An 18,807-nucleotide genomic window follows, 5' to 3' on the forward strand; every position below is an offset into this window, starting at 1 on the left:
CTAAAACTCTAGAACGGCTGGACCGATTTGGCTAATTTTGGTCTTGAACTATTTGTGGAAGTCCAGAGGAAGTTTAAAAGGTAGATAAATATGAAAACGCTCAGAATTAAATAATAATAACAATTTTGTTTTTCCTTTGATGTGTCCCCCGTCGAACGGAATCCTTTTGTTTGTTTTAAGTTTATTTTATACAAAAGTTTAGGTATTTTATTTCTCGATGAGGCCCTACGAAGTCTGCCGGGTCAGCTATTTTAAAGTATAATTTGGAAGGAAAAATAAAACAATAATTTATTTCGCACACCACTTGCTTAACTCCTCTTTCTCGCCAACATGTAGAGAAACTTAATTCTTGTATGCCTTAAAAGAACTCCCATAAAAGATGGAGTATGCATTCATGAATTCCCGTTTGGTTTAACCGCGTTCTGTTGTGGTGTTTCATATCAAAAGACGGACAAAGTCTTCCTAGGTGAGTACTCGGAACTGATCGTAGTTCGTACTATTTGAACTCGATTTTGTTCGAAAAGTTGAAAGTCGATACAAAAGAAAACACATTCATCACTCGTATGATATTATTCTGGTTTTCTTTTCCAAAATACGTTAGAAGCTTCAATGTTCGGATCTTATATAAATTTGACAATTAAATAGGAAGCGAGGTAATGAGATATCTATACCTATATATTAATACGTGAAGCAAAAACTTTGTATCCCTTTTTACGAAAATTGCGCGGACGGAGGAGTATGAAATTTTCCACACTTATAGAGATTATAGAGAAGAAGTGCACAATGCTAATATTTTTTTAAAATAATACATAAAAGATACATTAAATCAATAAAGAAAACATTACACACACTACCATGTATTTGCCACACACACGCATGCATACTATTTGTTTATTGTCAAACTTTTCTTTGCAGTCTGTCAGTTATAGTCTGTCAACTTGAGAATAATAATATATTAAATATTGTTTTCTCTTTATTAATATTTGTCTAAAGTGTAGTCTTGACGAAATCTGTGATTAAAGAAGTATAATAGTCCTTTACAATAGAATCATAATAGTGTACAAACTTATAATTTCCATTAGTTATAGTCGAATTTCGACTACCAGGGGACCACTAGTTTAGATTATTCTTTGTAATGAGATTTTTGTGATCTTCGTTAGAAATAAAGTATGTAAAAACATAAACAACAAATATGGGATTGACAAAAGTTAAAGTTAAAATAGTTAAATACAATTTTCTACTGTGATTAATAATATCGGAAATGTTATTATTTTTCGAATGGTTTTTAGTTTACGAATTAAAACCAATCCAAATATTAAAGTATGAGTTTTCAAATTTGAAATATGTTATACGTAATATGTTACACCATTTATAAGAATTACTGAACTAACAATTACTCATATCCCATTTTTCAATGTTAATTTGGATAGTTTGAATTTCGTACTGTACAATGCAATGGAAATAATAGCATTTAAATTGTCGTAAGCCGAGCCTAATGAGGAATCAAATAGTAGTAATACATCGACCAATTCGAATATATTCGCCATGTGTGAAATATGCCGAATGCATTACACAGAGTGTCAATGTAGTCCTTGCAACTGTCAATAATTAGGGGGTTAGCGTATTTTAAGCATGTGAATAGAAGATGCACGTAACTAGAAGAATGATGAATTTAAATCTGGATGGAAAGAAGTCAAACGAAGAACAAACAGCTAGATTGTGTGTTTAAGAATATGAGGTTAGTGAGAGTGATTTGGTATATGGTAGAGTGAGGCAAACTGCCCTTACCTGGTAAACAGAAAGAGGAAGATCTAGTAGTATCATCAGTGTTACTTAAAATCTCAGTTTCGAGAACGCATGGTATCGCGATTCTATGGCGCGTGTGACTAATACCAAAGTCACAAGAATGGGCTTGTGAAATTTTAACTGACTTCGGTTATTTTACAAATGAATAGAAATCTAGAAGAGCCCGATAATTTATGTATTAAACACGTAGTTGAATCGAATTCTTATGGTATACCAAAGATCCTGCAGTAATTTGATTAGTATTTTCTTCGGTTTTCGCGAGTGGTACACATGTTTAATTAAGGTCGTTTGGAAGGTATACGATAAAGGAAATATCTTCCACCGAACGGGTGATATTGCTCGGTAGACCGACGGTCCAAATGTTGTTCTTCGGAACTTGTATAATGCGAGCTTATCTTGAAAATGTCGTAAGCGAGATTCAGGCTTCTTTTTTTTTATTGCCTTTGTAGGCAGACGAGCATACGGCCCACCTGATAGTAAGTGGTCACCGTCGCTCATGGACGTCAGCAATACCAGGGGCAGAGCCAAGCCGCTGCCTACCATTAAGTACTCTGTCAAATATCTTGTGTTGTATAATGGCTATTCGCCATAATCACTTCTACGGTTTTAATCATGCATTCTTTTATTGTCATTACATTATATCTGATAACAATGTAATATTGGTATATGCAATGAATAACAAACCAGCAAAACATATATTTTAGAGCCTATAGTAAGCGGATCCACACCGCCAGAGACAAGAATGGATGGAGAAAGATTGTGCATGCGAAGGTGATACAAAAGGGTGGTCACGATGCTCAGCAATGAGGAATACGACGCAAGGAGGAATAAGCGGATATGGAGGAGAATAATCTCATCCAGAAAGATGCCCATGACCGGGAAAAGTGAATGAGTTTAAGTAAAAAAGCGAACCCTGGCACTAGACCAGGAAAATGCTAGGAAGAAGAAGAAGAAGAATAAGCCCGAACGGGTAGGCAGCAGTATCAGTCTATTAGTATTGCGAAGCAATACCACATTCCTGTTTCAATATTATGGTAGACGTAACGAAATGCAATTGTGATTACGAGGTCATGTTTCAAGGTTGGTGACGGCTTCAAGCTCTGATGTCTGAACACCTAGAAGGCAGTGAGTTGTTTTATATTCCTAAACAATAAAAAAATGTCCACTGAGACGCCTCTAAACTACAGAGGACCTTAGAATAAATAATTGAAAAATATACATAATAAATACATATTGTCATTTGCACAACGCAGCATTTTTCTATTAATATTTGAACGTTTTCGATAGTACCGTTACAAAGTAAAGACGTTTACGCACGTACCTAAGAGGCGAGGCAATTACCCGGAGAAAAAAAAATCTTCAAAAGCAAATATTGACGCGTTCGTGTGAACCAAACTTATCGATTTACCGAAGAAGAGAAAAAAACCGAGTATCGATTACTCTATTTGGAGTTTTAAATTGTATTTGCGATTTGTTAAAAGGGCTTAATTATTCGATTGATCGAATGCAATTTGTGATTCATAAAATCGAATACGATGTGAAATAAAAAGAAAAAAAAAATCGTTAACTGAGCGTTTGACTAAGCAGTAGTTAGCGGCTGTTTCTGTTGCGGCGAGGGTCGTGGGTTCGATTCCCAGATCGGGAAAACATTTGTGCGATGAACAGGTTTGTTTGCTCTTTATCTGGGTGCTTGTTTTTATATGTGTAGATATTATAATGTACATATATAAGTATGTATGCCAGGCTCTCTCTGGTACCCATAACACAGGGTATTCTAAATTGGAGCCGGATAAGCGTGCGTGACTTGTTGAAAAATATATGACGCCTTCAGCTCTAACACTAGGAGCAGGCTTAGGGACCCCGGTAACCGTACTCGACAAAGAGGTCGACGTGCAACCTAACTCATGCATCAGCCCGCTGAGTTCCTCGCCGGATCTTCAAAGCGGGTCGCGATTCCGATCCGGTAGTAGATTCATTCGCGAAGCAGTTGCTCTTGAGTTGTTGGGTCTCCTTCGGAGGCGCTCGGGTAGTTGTTAGCAAATCCCACCCCTCCGGCTGAGCCACCTGTCCTGGTGAAACTGGAAAGGCCTCCGGGCCACCAGTAATCATTAAATTATAAAAAAAATAAAAAATATGGTGTATCTAAAAACAGATTGAGGTGAAATATGAAAATCATTTATAATAAAAACCGAAGAAAATTAGAATAATCTACGTATATAAAAAATAATTTTGGTCATGTTGCACGTAGGGATACCAGCAATTTGGAACGCCTTGTGGTGACCGGTAAAATAGAGGGAAAAAGGCCTAGGGGTAGAGATCCCAAACGATGGTCGGACCAAATAGCGGAGGAACTGGGGATACCTATCAGCGACGCACTCCACCGGGCTGCAGGGCGGGATCGATGGAGACAGTTGGTTGACGAAATCGGACGGAGTCACGATCCTCAGCAGTGAGGAACCGATCGAAGAGAGAGAGAGAGAGAGAGAGATAAAAAAGAATTGCTGTTCGTTAGTCTCGCTAAAACACGAGAACGGCTGGACCGATTTGGCTAATTTTGGTCTTAAATTATTTGTGAAAGTCCAGAGAAGGTTCAAAAGGTAGATAAATATGAAAATACTGGGAATTAAATAAAAAAAAAACAATTTTGTTTTTCCTTTGATGTGTCCCCCGTCGAACGGAGTCCTTTTGTTTGTTTTAAGTTTATTTTATACTAGCGACCCGCCCTCGCTTCGCTTCGGAAACATTAAAACACACATGAAACAAAAAAAAAAAATTAAAAAAAATTATTAAAAAAAGTAGCCTATGTTCATCAGGGACAATGTCGGCTTCTAACGGAAGAAGAATTTTTCAAATCGGTCCAGTAGTTTCGGAGCCTATTCGAAACAAACAAACAAACAAACAAATCTTTCCTCTTTATAATATTAGTATAGACAAAAGCTTAGGTCTTTTATTTATCGATTGAGGCACTACGAAGTCTGCCGGGTCAGGTAGTATGCAATTTTTTTTTTTGAGATTGCTGGACTAGATTACCGGCCACTTGGTGTTTGGTAGCCCGTCGACATCAACAACGTCGCTTCCCTCCTCAAGACGTGAGTTCTAAGTCTCAGTTTTTACTGAACAACGTCTGCACCACCCTTCAAACCGAAACGCATTACTGCTTCACGGCAGAAATAGGCAGGGTGGTGGTATCTACCCGTACGGACTCAAAAACGCCCTACCACCATATACTTAATATAAGAGAGAAATAAACATAATGGAAAATACAATTTCTAAGCATCCAATTGTATGTAATTAAGTAGACAGCAGTAGCTAACGGAAATACTATGTTATTGACACAATAATAGCATTGTAATAACTTTATTTAACTCGGATTGTGCAAGACACATAGGCGAAGTTGTAAGGTATGGCACACTAGCTTTAAAAGTTTTTGTGGCAGTTCATGTTGGAATCTCTAAATCTCTTTGTGGTTGATAATTAGAAAAAAAAAACGGACCAGAGTATTTCAAAGCCGTAGTGAATTTGATCTTTGGTAGGTTTTTTATGTGAGGAGAGAGATTCACTTAATTATTTCTGCGAACCGATAGCCGGCGTACTCTGAGCTCAATACTCATCTAAGCGAATAACAAATAAATATTCCAATGAAGATAAATAAAATATGTTAGCTCAGTGTTTGGTCGGTCAATATTTTTATCTCTATTTTGAGGAATCAGTGCACTATGAGTTTGTCTAGCTATCTCGTTCATAAGTTACGAAATTGAAAGAAAAAAAAAAGAAAACAAACAATAACAGAACAAAACAAGAATACGATAGATTCGGTCAAAGTCAATTAAATACGCTTTATTACAGACAAGCGGCCAGCTCCGGCTTCGCTCGGGTTTTTAACAAAAATTTCAACGATATTTGACGTTGTTTTATTATTTTAAATAAAAGAACGCTTATTATGACATAACTATAATAGTTAGACATAATAATATGCTGTCGCGACACTTTTTGTAAATAATAATGTGTTCTACAAAGTCGTAGTACATTATTTTATACTATCATCTATATTTTATACTATATATAATAGTTTTCGCAGGGCACGCGATGTAAATAATATTTTAATTAACTTTTTTACACCTTGGGTTACATTATTGGAGTTTTAGTAAGGATCCCTAATTTTTTTCAAAAAAGATATAACCTATGTCACTCGGTAATAGTGTAGCTTCTAAACAGTGAAAGAATTTTTCAAATCGGTTCAATAGTTTCGGAGCCTATTCAATACAAACATACAAACAAATCTTTCCTTTTTATCATATGATAATATTAGTATTAGTATAGATAACTCAAAAACAGACGGACAGATCTTGATTAATTTCAAATGGAACTGCATAAGAAGCACCAGCTTCCAAATAAAGTCTCAAAACATTTTTTTCTCAAAAAAATATCGAAAATAATTCGCATGAAATCAAGTTCTGAAGTTACAAAAGAAACCGCCGTTTCTTCTTTTTTTGAAGTCGGCTAAAACAGTAACAAACACACATGGCTAATGTAAACGCGATGAGAAAATTAGTGGAAATCATCTGAGTATTTATATTTTTTGATATATTGTTTTCAGTATCCCATGAGAATAGTAAATTACGTTTAAATTATTCTTTGGCATTATAAAAATATAATTTGTTTGAAATCAGTAAAGCACTAGTCGTTTGAGTAGCGATGCATTTTATGTACTCATTTCTGCATAGCAAAATTATCCCTACTTCATTGAAACATGTTGAATGCCATCCTCCATACACGTGCAACACTCAAGGTCCCGCAACCCTTTGCACGTCCTCTCAAGCTTGCAATTAAAACTAAAATAGAACGAGACGTATATACCCAAAAACAACTGCACAGAAAAGGACAGCGCGCCTCATTTACCCGGGAGGTTATTTCCACTCAGGTCGTCGGCCAATCAACGTAGAAGCAGAGCAAGCTTCGCATTGGCCGGCTTTTGAATAGAGAAATGTTTTTTTTTTTTTCGAAAATAGAACAAAAGCGAGGGTAGGTAAGCGAGTTTTGTTTTCGTCGAGTGTCATTTGAGTGGAGGAGCTCGTAGAGAGCGGACGTCTCCGTCTAATTGCCTTATTCACTATTGTATGAAGTACTCTGTAAGCTAGGCTTTTAACATTGTTATTCTGTTACGCGGAACCCTTCAATGCTGCTGAATAGGAAAACAAGTAAATTAGCCTTGTTTGTTTCTTAAGCGTCCTGTGGCGTATTGTACGGCAGGAAACGCGCTTTTCAAGTGTTTAACTTCATGTAAACAGTGTAATAGATAAGAATGTTGATGCGAAACGACGTATTGTGTTTTCGATCCATTGTTACGTCATACATTTGATAATTATAATAATATTGTTGTTTATCCGCTGACATCCACGCACGATAAATTCGTAGTCTTATACTGCATTAAACTATCCCTTTAAATTGGAAGGAATGTTTCGTTTATCTATTCATTATGCTTTAGGTATTAAGATCTTAAGGTACTAAGATTCTTTTATAAAATTTTATGTGTTTTTTTTCTTTTTTTTTATTGCTTTGGTGTGTGGACGAGCTCACAGCCCACCTGGTGTTAAGTGGTTACTGGAGCCCATAGATGTCTACGACGTAAATGCACCACCCACCTTGAGATATGAGTTCTAAGGTCTCAGTATAGTTACAACGGCTACCCCACCCTTCAAATCGAAACGCATTACTGCTTCACGGCAGAAATAGGCAGGGCGGTGGTACCTACCCGTGCGGACTCACAAGGGGTCCTGCCACCGGTAATTACGCAAATTATAATTTTGCGGGTTTTTATTTTTATTACACGATTTTATTCCATCACCGTGGAACTCAATCGTGAATATTCGTTAAGTACGTATTTCATTACAAAAATTGGTACCCGTCTGCGGGATTCGAACACCGGTGCATCGCTACAGACGAATACACCGGACGTCTTATCCTTTAGACCACGACGAGTGAAACTGAATCCGAATTGCCGACAAAAGAATGACAATTTAATAGCGTCTGTTACTTTTGACAATTGACTGTAGTAAATTTTCGTTTGTTACAGGAACCTAGCAGTACCTCTGTCTGATCAGAGCGGCAACACATCTTTGGAAGCAGTTACAACGTTACGCAAGGAGAGCTGCCACAGATTAGAGTTTCTCGTAGAGCGACAGAAAAAACTGTGTATGCTTTCCGATAAAATGATCCAGGTAAATATAAAATCTCGTTCTCGATTGTCATAGTGGTGATAGGATCACGCAAGCTGATCCTTCAAGCCAACTTGCGGGTTGCAAGTTAATCGAACGGTCAAAGGTTATTAGGCTTAAGCGCCCACTGAGTTTCTCGCTGGATCTTCTCAGTGGGTTGCGTTTCCGATCCGGTGGTAGATTCTGCGAAGCACTGGTCTTGGTAGGGCCAGTGTTAGCAGCACTCCGGTTTGAGCCCCGTGAGCTCACCGCTAGACACGTCAGGGTGAAGCTGAAATAGCCTCTCAAGGCTATCAGCATAGGTAGGTTAAAAAAAAGGCTTAAGCTACATTTTTGCAACTTTACAGGAGATCCATTTAAAGTATAAATTTTGGAAAAAATATCATACCAAAAAAAATTTCTTCACCTATTTGAATGGAGTCAATTTAATTGAAGTCCAATTAAAAACATTGAACTGTTGATGCTAATACCAAATAAAACGCACCTTTAATTGCAAAGATTGGCATTTCACTGCAAAGATTGGCAATATATTATATGTAATCGAGTTTGATCTATTTGATGTTAAGCTAACAGTTAGTTTTTTTATGAGTTCTAGTATCAGATCGCAGTAATAACGCTTGATGATAAATATGATGATGATAAAATGATTTTATTGTAAAAAAAAAAAACGCGGGGTGCATGGTATCAGTAGTTATAAATATTTTATGAACATATATGAGTAGAAGGGTTATTTTGATAATATCCTGAAAAGCACCCCACGCTTTTTTACAATAGTACAACTTTTTAGTTGGATTTTCTATAAAAGCGTATTTTGTTAGTTTTTTAAAACTATTTTTTATTTTTACTTAGAAGAACATTTGACGGTGTGTACATATTTGATTTCAATACATGACCGAAAGCCGGAGATATTAAGACGATTTCCCATTCCTAATTCATTCAAATGAGTATACTAATAAAGAAACCACAATATATTTGAAGTAATGTGATTGATAAATAACCAACCCTCAACGATAATCTACGTTAATGAACTTAATAATACGTTTTATTGCCAAATGAATTTCGAGGGTGCGAATTACGCTGCAGATGTTGCAGACTTTATTGGACTTGTTTGTTTTAATAAGGATCCGACTTATTTACTTGTCTAAAGCAAAGTATGAATACCCGATCCTTTGCTTATTGCATATGTCCATAGATAATTCGTCCAAAGACTATCCAAATATAGCAACGTATTTTTAATGAATCTGTGGACGCGTAAGGTTGAAATCCAGAAATAAGGTAGATAGTACTTTACCTATTTAGAAAAATGGACGGTGGTAGATTTCACATTATTCAAATGACCATTTCCAATTTTAAATCTCAAAGTCATCTACATCACGTAAACTCTTTTTTTTAAATATGGAAACTGATTTCTTGAAATGCCAATGTTGCAAGCGTCGAACTTATAAAAATAATCAATTATTATATAATAATAACATATATATACTATATTTATATGAAAAATGGATTGGGGATGAGAGGGCATTTGTTTATTTGAAATTTTAATCCATTGATGTATAATTAAATGTTGTCGACCACTGCTTTGTGACCACGAACATTGGAAACTATACGAAACATCGGGAATAATCAACTCGAAATTAAACCGTAAAATTAGTTTTAATTAAGTCAGCGAAAACCGAAAGTGCTAGAACTGCATTAATATTTTAATTGACAATTACAGGTTCTGCAGACGGGCGCGATGCAGGCTGTCGAAGAATGCCAGCACCAGTTCCGAAACAGCAGATGGAACTGTAGTATCGTCGAGAACTCCACCGACATCTTCGGGGGTGTTTTGAAATACAGTAAGTCATTTAGACTCATCATCATCATCAACAGCCCACAGTCGTCCACTGCTGGACATAGGCCTTTCCCAATCCAAACCACTGAGCCCGGTCTACGGCTCTCCGCTTTTTTTTATTGCCCTTGTAGGCAGACGAGCGCACGGCCCACCTGATGGTCGCCCATGGACTTCAGCAATGCCAGGGGTAGAGCCAAGCCGCTGCCTACCGCTGCTCTCCTCATCCACTTCTTGCCGGCCACCGTTCGGAGGTCATCGCACCACCTAGCCAGGGGGCGTCCCACGCTACGTCTTCTGCTGCGCGGTCTCCACTCGAGAACCCGTCTGCTCCAGCGATCTGATTTCGATTCAAATGCCAACAGCCGTAATATAGACTTTAGTACACTTCAAGTAGACTTGTAATGGCGCTGAAATATTGGGAACCAAATTTAAAGTATTTTGAAGGTCATATGAAAAGTATTGTTAATCATCATCATCTTCTCCTTACTCTTTTTCTTCTTAGTCGTTTGCACTTTTGGCGCAGTGGTCGTGGTTATCAGTTCGGGTGGTGGTACCGTTGATTTTTTTTTTACCTACCTATGCTGATAGCCTTGAAAGGCTATGTCACGGCAAATAGGTGAGCTCTCGGGGATCAAACCGAAGGAAGGAAGGTTAGAAGGGTAGCAAGAGCAGTGCTTCGTAGAATCTACCACTGGATCAGAAACGCGAACCACTGAGAGGATTCGGCGAGAAACTCAGTGCGCTGTGTCTATGGGTTAATTAACTCGCCGAGCCCTTCGTTGCAAGCGACGTGTTCGGCGAGGACGGTCACCGGTGCTTGAGGTACCTAAAAGCACCGTTAATGGATCGGGAAGATCCGTAATGACGTGTCCCATCACAAGACGTCGCCATTACTCGCGTACCGCGGCCTTTCTTGTGCACTCGTTGGTGATACCGTTTAGAGCTGCCTTTATTTGGACCGACCATTGTAACGGTTATCTGCCGCTGCTTCTTGCCTTTATCCCGCATTGATTGTGGTCGGGGAAACATGTTCTTCTATCATACTGCATAGGGATTTGACACGATCGGTCGCCCACCACGTCAACCCTCACTGGGTTATATATCCATATATCCATTCCAACGTGCCATAGGGATGTACTTTTTTTGTTTCTTCATTAAGTGTTTCTTTTACTACATTAGTTATTACTCCTACAATGCAGAAGGACTTTCAGGCATGAATTAAATTATTTTTATTGAAGATGTACTTCAATGCGAGTATTACCAACATGATAATCAAATTCTGTTTACATTAAAGACGGCATAAGCGAAAGTTATAGTTAAAAAATTTAAAAGAATAACAGAATCTAGATTCGATCGGGAAATTTAAATTTAGATCGAATACACAATGTTTCATGATAATGTTTACAGGATATGATTTAAACAAAAAAAAACACAGTTTTAAAAAGCAGCATATCTTCATAACATCATATTAGTTCAAAAGTATTCGTTCCACTGAACATTCTTTGATGTTTCCTGTGAACCGTCTCTAATTTACAATTTTGTATCGTGTTTTTTTTTTTTTCAAAGAAATTTTGGTAATATTGATAGGTGAAGTTAATCTGTTAATCTGTCTATTATAAAGCTGTTTTCTGACTTTGGAACCGTCTTTGATGTTGTTCAAAGGAATATTATTCGCGACTGAGGACGTTCGGTAGAGCACAAGCTTTTTTCCCAAATGGAATAGTAACATTAAAATTCAGTCATTTATATAATAGATTTCGGCTTAAATTCAGCCATTTTTTTGATACTGTTCATAATTTTGTTAGATGCTGAATTCTTCGAGTAAGGCCATGGATGTGCTTAACTTCTAACAATACGTTGTTACAGGTTAAAGAAAGTAAGCATTAAATATGCTTTGTTTTATTTTTTATTGCTTAGATGGGTGGACGAGCTCACAGCCCACCTGGTGTTAAGTGGTTACTGGAGCCCATGGACATCCACAACATGTAAATGCGCCACCCACCTTGAGATATAAGTTCTAAGGTCTCAAGTATAGTTACAACGGCTGCCCCACCCTTCAAACCGAAACGCATTACTGCTTCACGGCAGAAACAGGCAGGGCGGTGGTACCTACCCGCGCGGACTCACAAGAGGTTCTACCACCAGTAACACCAGTACGTAGAAACAGAAGTATAAATAGTTATTATTGTGTGTACTCCGATATGAATTACTATTATTAAAAGGCAATTCGAAAAAAGATTCAGATTCAGAACGCGAGATTCAGTAGTAGATTTTATTATATGATTTATTATTTTTAATGAATTAGTTGTTATTGGCTAGAAAGGTTATTCAACTTTATTCTCAACTCGATGCCAACAGAGCTGATATTCATAAAGAGCTTGACCTACTGTTAGGCGATAGCTTGAATGAAAGTCAAACTCCCAGTAGTTGTCCTACGAAATTATCAAAATTCCTGTAATTTTTTTTTTATCCTACCTATGCTGATAGTTTTGAGAGGCTATATCAGCTTCGCCCTAACGTGTAGGTGAGCTCACGGGGCTCAAACCGGAGTGTTGCTAACACTGGCTCTAGCAAGAGCAGTGCTTCGCAGAATCTACCACCGGGTCGGAAACGCGACCCACTGAGAAGATCCGGCGAGAAACTCAGTGGGCTGTGTCTGTGGGTTGATTTGGCCTAAACTAGTCCAAAAACCGAGTATGCTATTCTGCATATTGTCAGAGCCGCAGCCAATAACGAGGCTAAAGCGGTCGCGAATTCTCAAAAGAATAATATCCGGTACAATTTAACGCGAACACCTGTTTATTTTTGTACATTTCTGACGGCTGTTTCCTTCGCAGGCCCGTATTAACCCACGGACTGCATCTATTCCAATGTCCGATGGGATTCATTCTCGCACGACGATAAGTTTGTTTTTATATGTCGAGTGCGGCGATCACGTGCGTTCTTGTTGACTGAGAAGCTCAGCGTGTTTATTGTAAACCATGAAAGACGCGGCCGATTTCCGTGGACCCCTGTCGACTACGAGAATTACTTTTACGTGTCTTCAATCGTGCGGCTCTAGTTGGGTGGGCGACGAAAGAACCGTTGGTCAACGAACTATGTACGGATTTTTAAGTTGTACTTAATATAGGTTTTGTTTTGAATTATTTTTGACGCGAGCGTAAAATTACTTTCGGTTGATTGATAAATAAATCAATTGGGAAAGCAAAAAAATCTCTACTGTTTTCCTTTTTCGTATCATTATTAATTACTAGCTGTAACCGTCCGCTTCGCTGAGCATTCAAAATTAACATTATTATTTCTCACCCCCACAAAGATTCTCATTATTAACGCCCCCGCAACTGGTATAGGGAGTCCAACACTCATATAAATATTAGCCTATCCATTAATTACATGTATTTGCTACATGGATTCTAAGTTTCAAGTCAATCGGATGCATGGTTCAGTAGTTATAACGGAACATCCGTAAAAACCACTGTAGATTTATATATTAAGTAGTATAGATTTTTTTTGCTTAGCCTAGTGAACGTGCTTACGGGCGACTTGGTATTAATTTGTTGCTTTAGACATCAATAACATAAATGCTTAAAGATACTTTGGTGGTAGGTATAACGTTGCGTGTTGAAACCACGTCGGGGTCACCGGTTTGGAGGTATAACGACGAAAGAAAAGATCTTCCACCGAGCGGATGATATTGCTCGGTAGACCGACGGTCCAAATGTTGTTATTTGGAACTTGGATCTTGAAAATGTCATAAGCGAGATTCAGGCATTTGTCAAATATCTTGTGCTGTGTGATGGCTACGCCACAGTACCTTGAGACATGAGTTCTAATATTAGAACGCATTGACGGAAAGAGTAAGTTGGACGGTGGTAGGTATCTACTGTCTTGTGAACCCGCAAGGGTAGGACTACCGCCCTGCCTATTTCTGCCGCGGGACAGCTGTCGTACTGCAAAAACTGAGACATAACTCATGTTTGAAGGTGGTTGGCGCCATATGTTGTTCATGTCTGTGTGTTCTTAACCAGATTGCCGTGAGTTTGTCCGCTCATTTAATAATAATTGAGCTATTTGCTATTTTTCAGAATCACGCGAATCGGCTTTCGTGCACGCGTTGTCCTCGGCCGCTTTGGCTCACGCTGTGGCCAGGGCCTGTAGTCGCGGCGAGCTGAACGATTGCTCCTGTGATTCTAAGGTTCGGAAGCGGACACCAAGACATTGGCAATGGGGAGGGTGCTCTGAGGTAAAGAGTTTACCACATTACTAAATAAATAACTTTTTTCCTACCTATGCTGATAGCCTTGAGAGGCTATTTCAGCTTCGCCCTAACATGTAGGTGAGCTCACGGGGCTCAAACCGGAGTGTTTCTAACACTGGTCCTAGCAAGAGCAGTGCTTCGCAGAATCTACCACCGGATCGGAAACGCTTTTGGGATATCTTTTTTTCTTATTTGAAGTCGGTTTTGTGTTATATCATGTCTATTTCTATTCTTATTGGTGGTAGGACCTCTTGTGAGTCCGCGCGGTTAGGTACCACCGCCCTTCTTATTTCTGCCGTGAAGCAGTAATGCGTTTCGGTTTGATGGGTGGGGCAACCGTTGTAACTATACTTGAGACCTTAGAACTTATATCTCAAGATGGGTGGCGCATTTACGTCGTAGATGTCTATGGGCTCCAGTAACCACTTAACACCAGGTGGGCTGTGAGCTCGTCCACCTACCTAAGCAATAAAAAAAATTTATTTACAATTATATAGATTCTTGTTGTAATTTCTAAAATTGTTCGAGTGGTCGTTCCTATATGACTATTCGATACATTGTTTCTGTTTCAGGACATTCGCTACGGAGAAATTTACAGTAGAGACTTCCTCGATTCTAGAGAAGACAGAACCACTGATGAAGGTCTCGTCAATCTTCACAACAACGACGCTGGAAGACGGGTATATACATTTGCAACTTATTATGCACGATGCTTTGAGTTCAGCTTTTGGATACACGAAATACATCTACGGGTGAAAGGCCATTTAGCTTTAGCGACATTTTTGTAAATTTACAGCAGGATTTTCATAACTCTAAATTGGTATCATGCTAGAGACGATCTAATTTTTTTTTCCCTACCTATTCAAGTAGCCTCTAGGGGTTATACTAGATTCACCGAACTTGTGAGGTGAGCCCACAGACATCAAACCTGACGACGTTGCCAACACTAACCTTAACAAGAGCAGTGCTTCGCAGAATCTACCGGATCGGTAACGCGACCCACTGAGAAGATCCGGCGAGTAACTCAGTGGGCTGTGTCTGTGGGTTAATTTACTCGCCGAGCCCTTCGTCGCAAGCGACGGGTTCGACAAGAACGATGACCGGTGCTTGGGGTACCTAAAAGCACCGGTCTATAAGGGCTCCTGTGATGATGGGCCCTGAGATTGCTTTTTTTTTATTGCTTCGATGGGTGGACAAGCTCACAGCCCACCTGGTATTAAGTGGTTACTGGAGCCCATAGACATCCACAACGTAAATGCGCCACCCATCTTGACATATGAGTTCTAAGGTCTCAAGTATAGTTACTACGGCTGCCCCGCCCTTCAAACCGAAACGCATTACTGCTTCACGGCAGAAATAGGCAGGGCGGTGGTACCTACCCGTGCGTACTCACAAGAGGTCCTACCACTAGTAACAAGTGCTTGGAGTAGTGAAGAAACTCATCCATAGTGCGCCCGTTAAAAAAATACCATTCCCAGGCTGTCCGATCCCGCATGCAGCGCGTGTGCAAGTGTCACGGAATGTCGGGCTCCTGTTCGGTCAGGGTCTGCTGGCGTCGTCTGCCGCAGCTCCACGTGGTCGGGGACGCGCTTTCCACTCGATACGAAGGCGCTTCCCACGTGAAGGTCAGCGTGAGTACTTGTTCTGTGTACTAATGTATTGTCGCGAGTTGGGGCTCGGGACAAACTTTTCAACGCCAATTAAAATTCATTTTTATTAATATACTAGCTGTACCCGTCCGCTTCGCTGGGCATTTAAAATTAACGTTATTATTTCTCACCCCCACAAAGATTCTCATCATTACCGCCCCCGCAACTGGTGTAAGGAGTCCAACACTCATATGAATATAAGCCTATCCGTTAAGTACATGTATTTTCTACATGGATACCAAGTGTCAAGTCAATCGGATGCATGGCTCAGTAGTTATAACGGAACATCCGTAAAAACCACTGTAGATATATTATATATTATATATTAATATTATATATTAGTATAGATTAATACGTGAAGCAAAAACTTTGTACCCCTTTTTACGAAAATTACGCGGACGGAGGAGTATGAAAGTTCCCACACTTATAGAGAATATAGAGAAGGAGTGCAGAATGTTAATAGTTTTTTAAATTATGCATACAAAATTCATTAAATCAATAAAAAAAACCTTACACACACTACCATGTATTTGACACACACACACACATGCACACTATTTGTTTAATGTCAAACTTTTCTTACTGCTTAAAGTCTGTGGTCAAATTGAGAATAGATTAAATGTTGTTTCTTTGTTAATATTTGTCTAAAGTGTATTTTTGGCGAAGTCTATGATTATAGAAGTATAATAGTCTATTAAAATAGAATCATAATAGTGTACAAAGTTATAATTTCAATTAATTATAATCGAATGTTCGACTACCGGGGGACTACTAGTTTTAATTATTACGACAATTAAGGGTAAATTTTATTATCTCTATTGAGGCGATCCGTTCGTTTCACTTCGAATATAATTCTCGTGTATGGCACAATTTTATAGTAATAGCGGCTATGTCTACAATATTCTAGAACATTCAAGAAATGTTCCGGTTGTTTCGATATCCGTGTTTGCTATTTGGCGACAGATGGCGTTACTCGGAACGACATATTATTGCCAATAGTTTTTAAATACACATAATATGGTTATGGCTACGACCATCCTGGCCAATTCTGTCCTCAAACGTTCATAGTTCACGGCTAGAAAAGGTCGGTCAGGCATTTAATACAATATCGACTTAAACAGTCATGGAAACTTGAGATACTTCGTATTGGACATTATTTTGTTTTTTTATAGTAATTATAACTTAAAAACCCATTGAATATAGAACTAGCAAGTGCGATGACACGGATGTAGCAGTTGTTAATTGAATGAAATGTGCTAAGTTTAACAAAATATGAATTAATGGAGTTACCATTAATATTATTGGAACGAAGTTCCTTACGGCAGGCTTGGAGGGGATAGGGATTTTGCTGCGCGACCGAACTAAAAAAAAGGTGATAGTAAAACCGTAAGAAAAAATCTGTGGAAAAAAGTGCGTGGAATAAAACCGTTAAATGAGACGTGCGCAGGCGCGACAGTCGTATACACAAGCGAGTAGTGTATAATACCTTTTTCTTTCTTCTTCTTTCTTTTCGTTCTCTCATCCCTTCTCTCTATATTTTGTAATTATTTCTATTTCTATGTAATTTTATGTTGTCAAACAAAAATAAAAGAGACATATTTTGTTATTTTAATTGATAATTTGAATTACGATTTTTTTATTTTACGTAATTTATTATTTCCTAAAATACTGAATTTCCTAAATACTTTTCTGTACTTAAATAAAAAGTAGTCAGCAAAATTTAAGAGAAAAATCAAGAAAACCTACATAAAACTGAGCACGTTTTTTTTTTGCAAATAGTGTCGATTCTACATTAGCCGAAGGAACTTCGTTCCTACCTGGTGTCCCACGACACCACATATTTCCCTATTTTTGAAACTACATCACTTGCTATGGTGGCTTAACCTTAATTAGTGGCTTTTCGATAGAAACTTTTCGTACACAGAGAGTGGGTTTCTTACATGTACCCCGTTGGTAGATTCACACGGTGGTAGATTCTTTCTAGTGTTAGGAATTTGTCCTTGATTGAGCCCCGGGAGTTCGTCTATCAAACCGCGCGTAGTTGGAATAGCCCCTTAGGCTACCCTCCCCTTAGGTGGGAAAAATACCTTTTCCCTCCATACAAATTATTTACAGTTGTTATTAACTACATTCTAGGCGGCAAATTGGAAATAAAAGGCACATGTGTAGCTCTTAAATATCCTTACTGGAATTTTTATGGCGTCACCTAAATACTAAACAGAGCTTAGGGTAACAAATCAATATTTTAACGGGATATGGTATTTCGTTACAGATCGTCGAACGAAAAAAGGGCAAGAACTTACGAAAAATACGACCGATACACGCCGACATGAAGAAACCAAACAAAACCGATCTAGTTTACTTAGAAGATTCACCTGACTACTGCGAACCAAATGAAGAGTAAGTCACTTGATGCTCGAAAACGTTTAACTAAATTTGTAGGTCTATTCTTTTTTTTTCACGCAAGTTAGCAAATTATATGCTAATTGTATTTGAGATTAGGCTAGGGTTTCATAATCCTCCCGGGATCTGGACGGGGCCCACAGCACGCAATGATTGCGTGCTGTGGGCCTCGTCTGCGAGGGAGATGTTGGACTTCCACCGGGCGCGTCCGTAGGTGGCGGATCACGGGATCCTCTGGGCGACATTCCCAGAGGTATCGTCCGATCTTTTTCGTGGCAAGGATTCTTAGGTTTAGGTCCTAGGCTTAGGATTAGGTTTAGATAACGTGGCGTGATTGTTAGTAAATATTCATTTATTACTAGCTGATCCGGCAGACTTCGTAATGCCTCAATCGATAAATAAAAGACCTAAGATTTTGTATAAAATAAACTTAAAACAAACAAAAGGAATCCGTCCGACGGGGGACACATCAAAGGAAAAATAAAATTAATATTTTTAATTAATTTCGAGCATTTTCATATTTTTCTGCCTTTTAAACCTTATGTGGACTTCCACAAATAATTTAAGACCAAAATTAGCCAAATCGGTCCAGCCGTTCTCGAGTTTTAGCGACACTAACGAACAGCAATTCATTTTTATATA

General features: G+C 38.5%; 1 protein-coding gene across 2 annotated transcripts in view; it reads left to right on the forward strand.

Annotated features, from left to right (window-relative positions):
• The window catches only part of LOC101735411 (protein Wnt-4), a 115,018-nt gene that overhangs the window by 90,670 nt on the left and 5,541 nt on the right, over nt 1-18,807 (forward strand). Inside the window, exons 2-7 of one of the 2 annotated variants that reach the window (XM_021353625.3) lie at nt 7,880-8,024; nt 9,739-9,859; nt 13,941-14,098; nt 14,686-14,793; nt 15,592-15,744; nt 18,035-18,162. In XM_021353625.3, the coding sequence (XP_021209300.1) occupies nt 7,880-8,024; nt 9,739-9,859; nt 13,941-14,098; nt 14,686-14,793; nt 15,592-15,744; nt 18,035-18,162 (813 nt within the window). The remainder of the gene's footprint in view (nt 1-7,879; nt 8,025-9,738; nt 9,860-13,940; nt 14,099-14,685; nt 14,794-15,591; nt 15,745-18,034; nt 18,163-18,807) is intronic. The other variant, XM_021353626.3, reaches the window with a different exon arrangement.

This window comes from Bombyx mori, chromosome 28 (assembly GCF_030269925.1).
Source record: "Bombyx mori chromosome 28, ASM3026992v2".
Classification (NCBI taxonomy): Eukaryota; Metazoa; Arthropoda; class Insecta; order Lepidoptera; family Bombycidae; genus Bombyx; species Bombyx mori.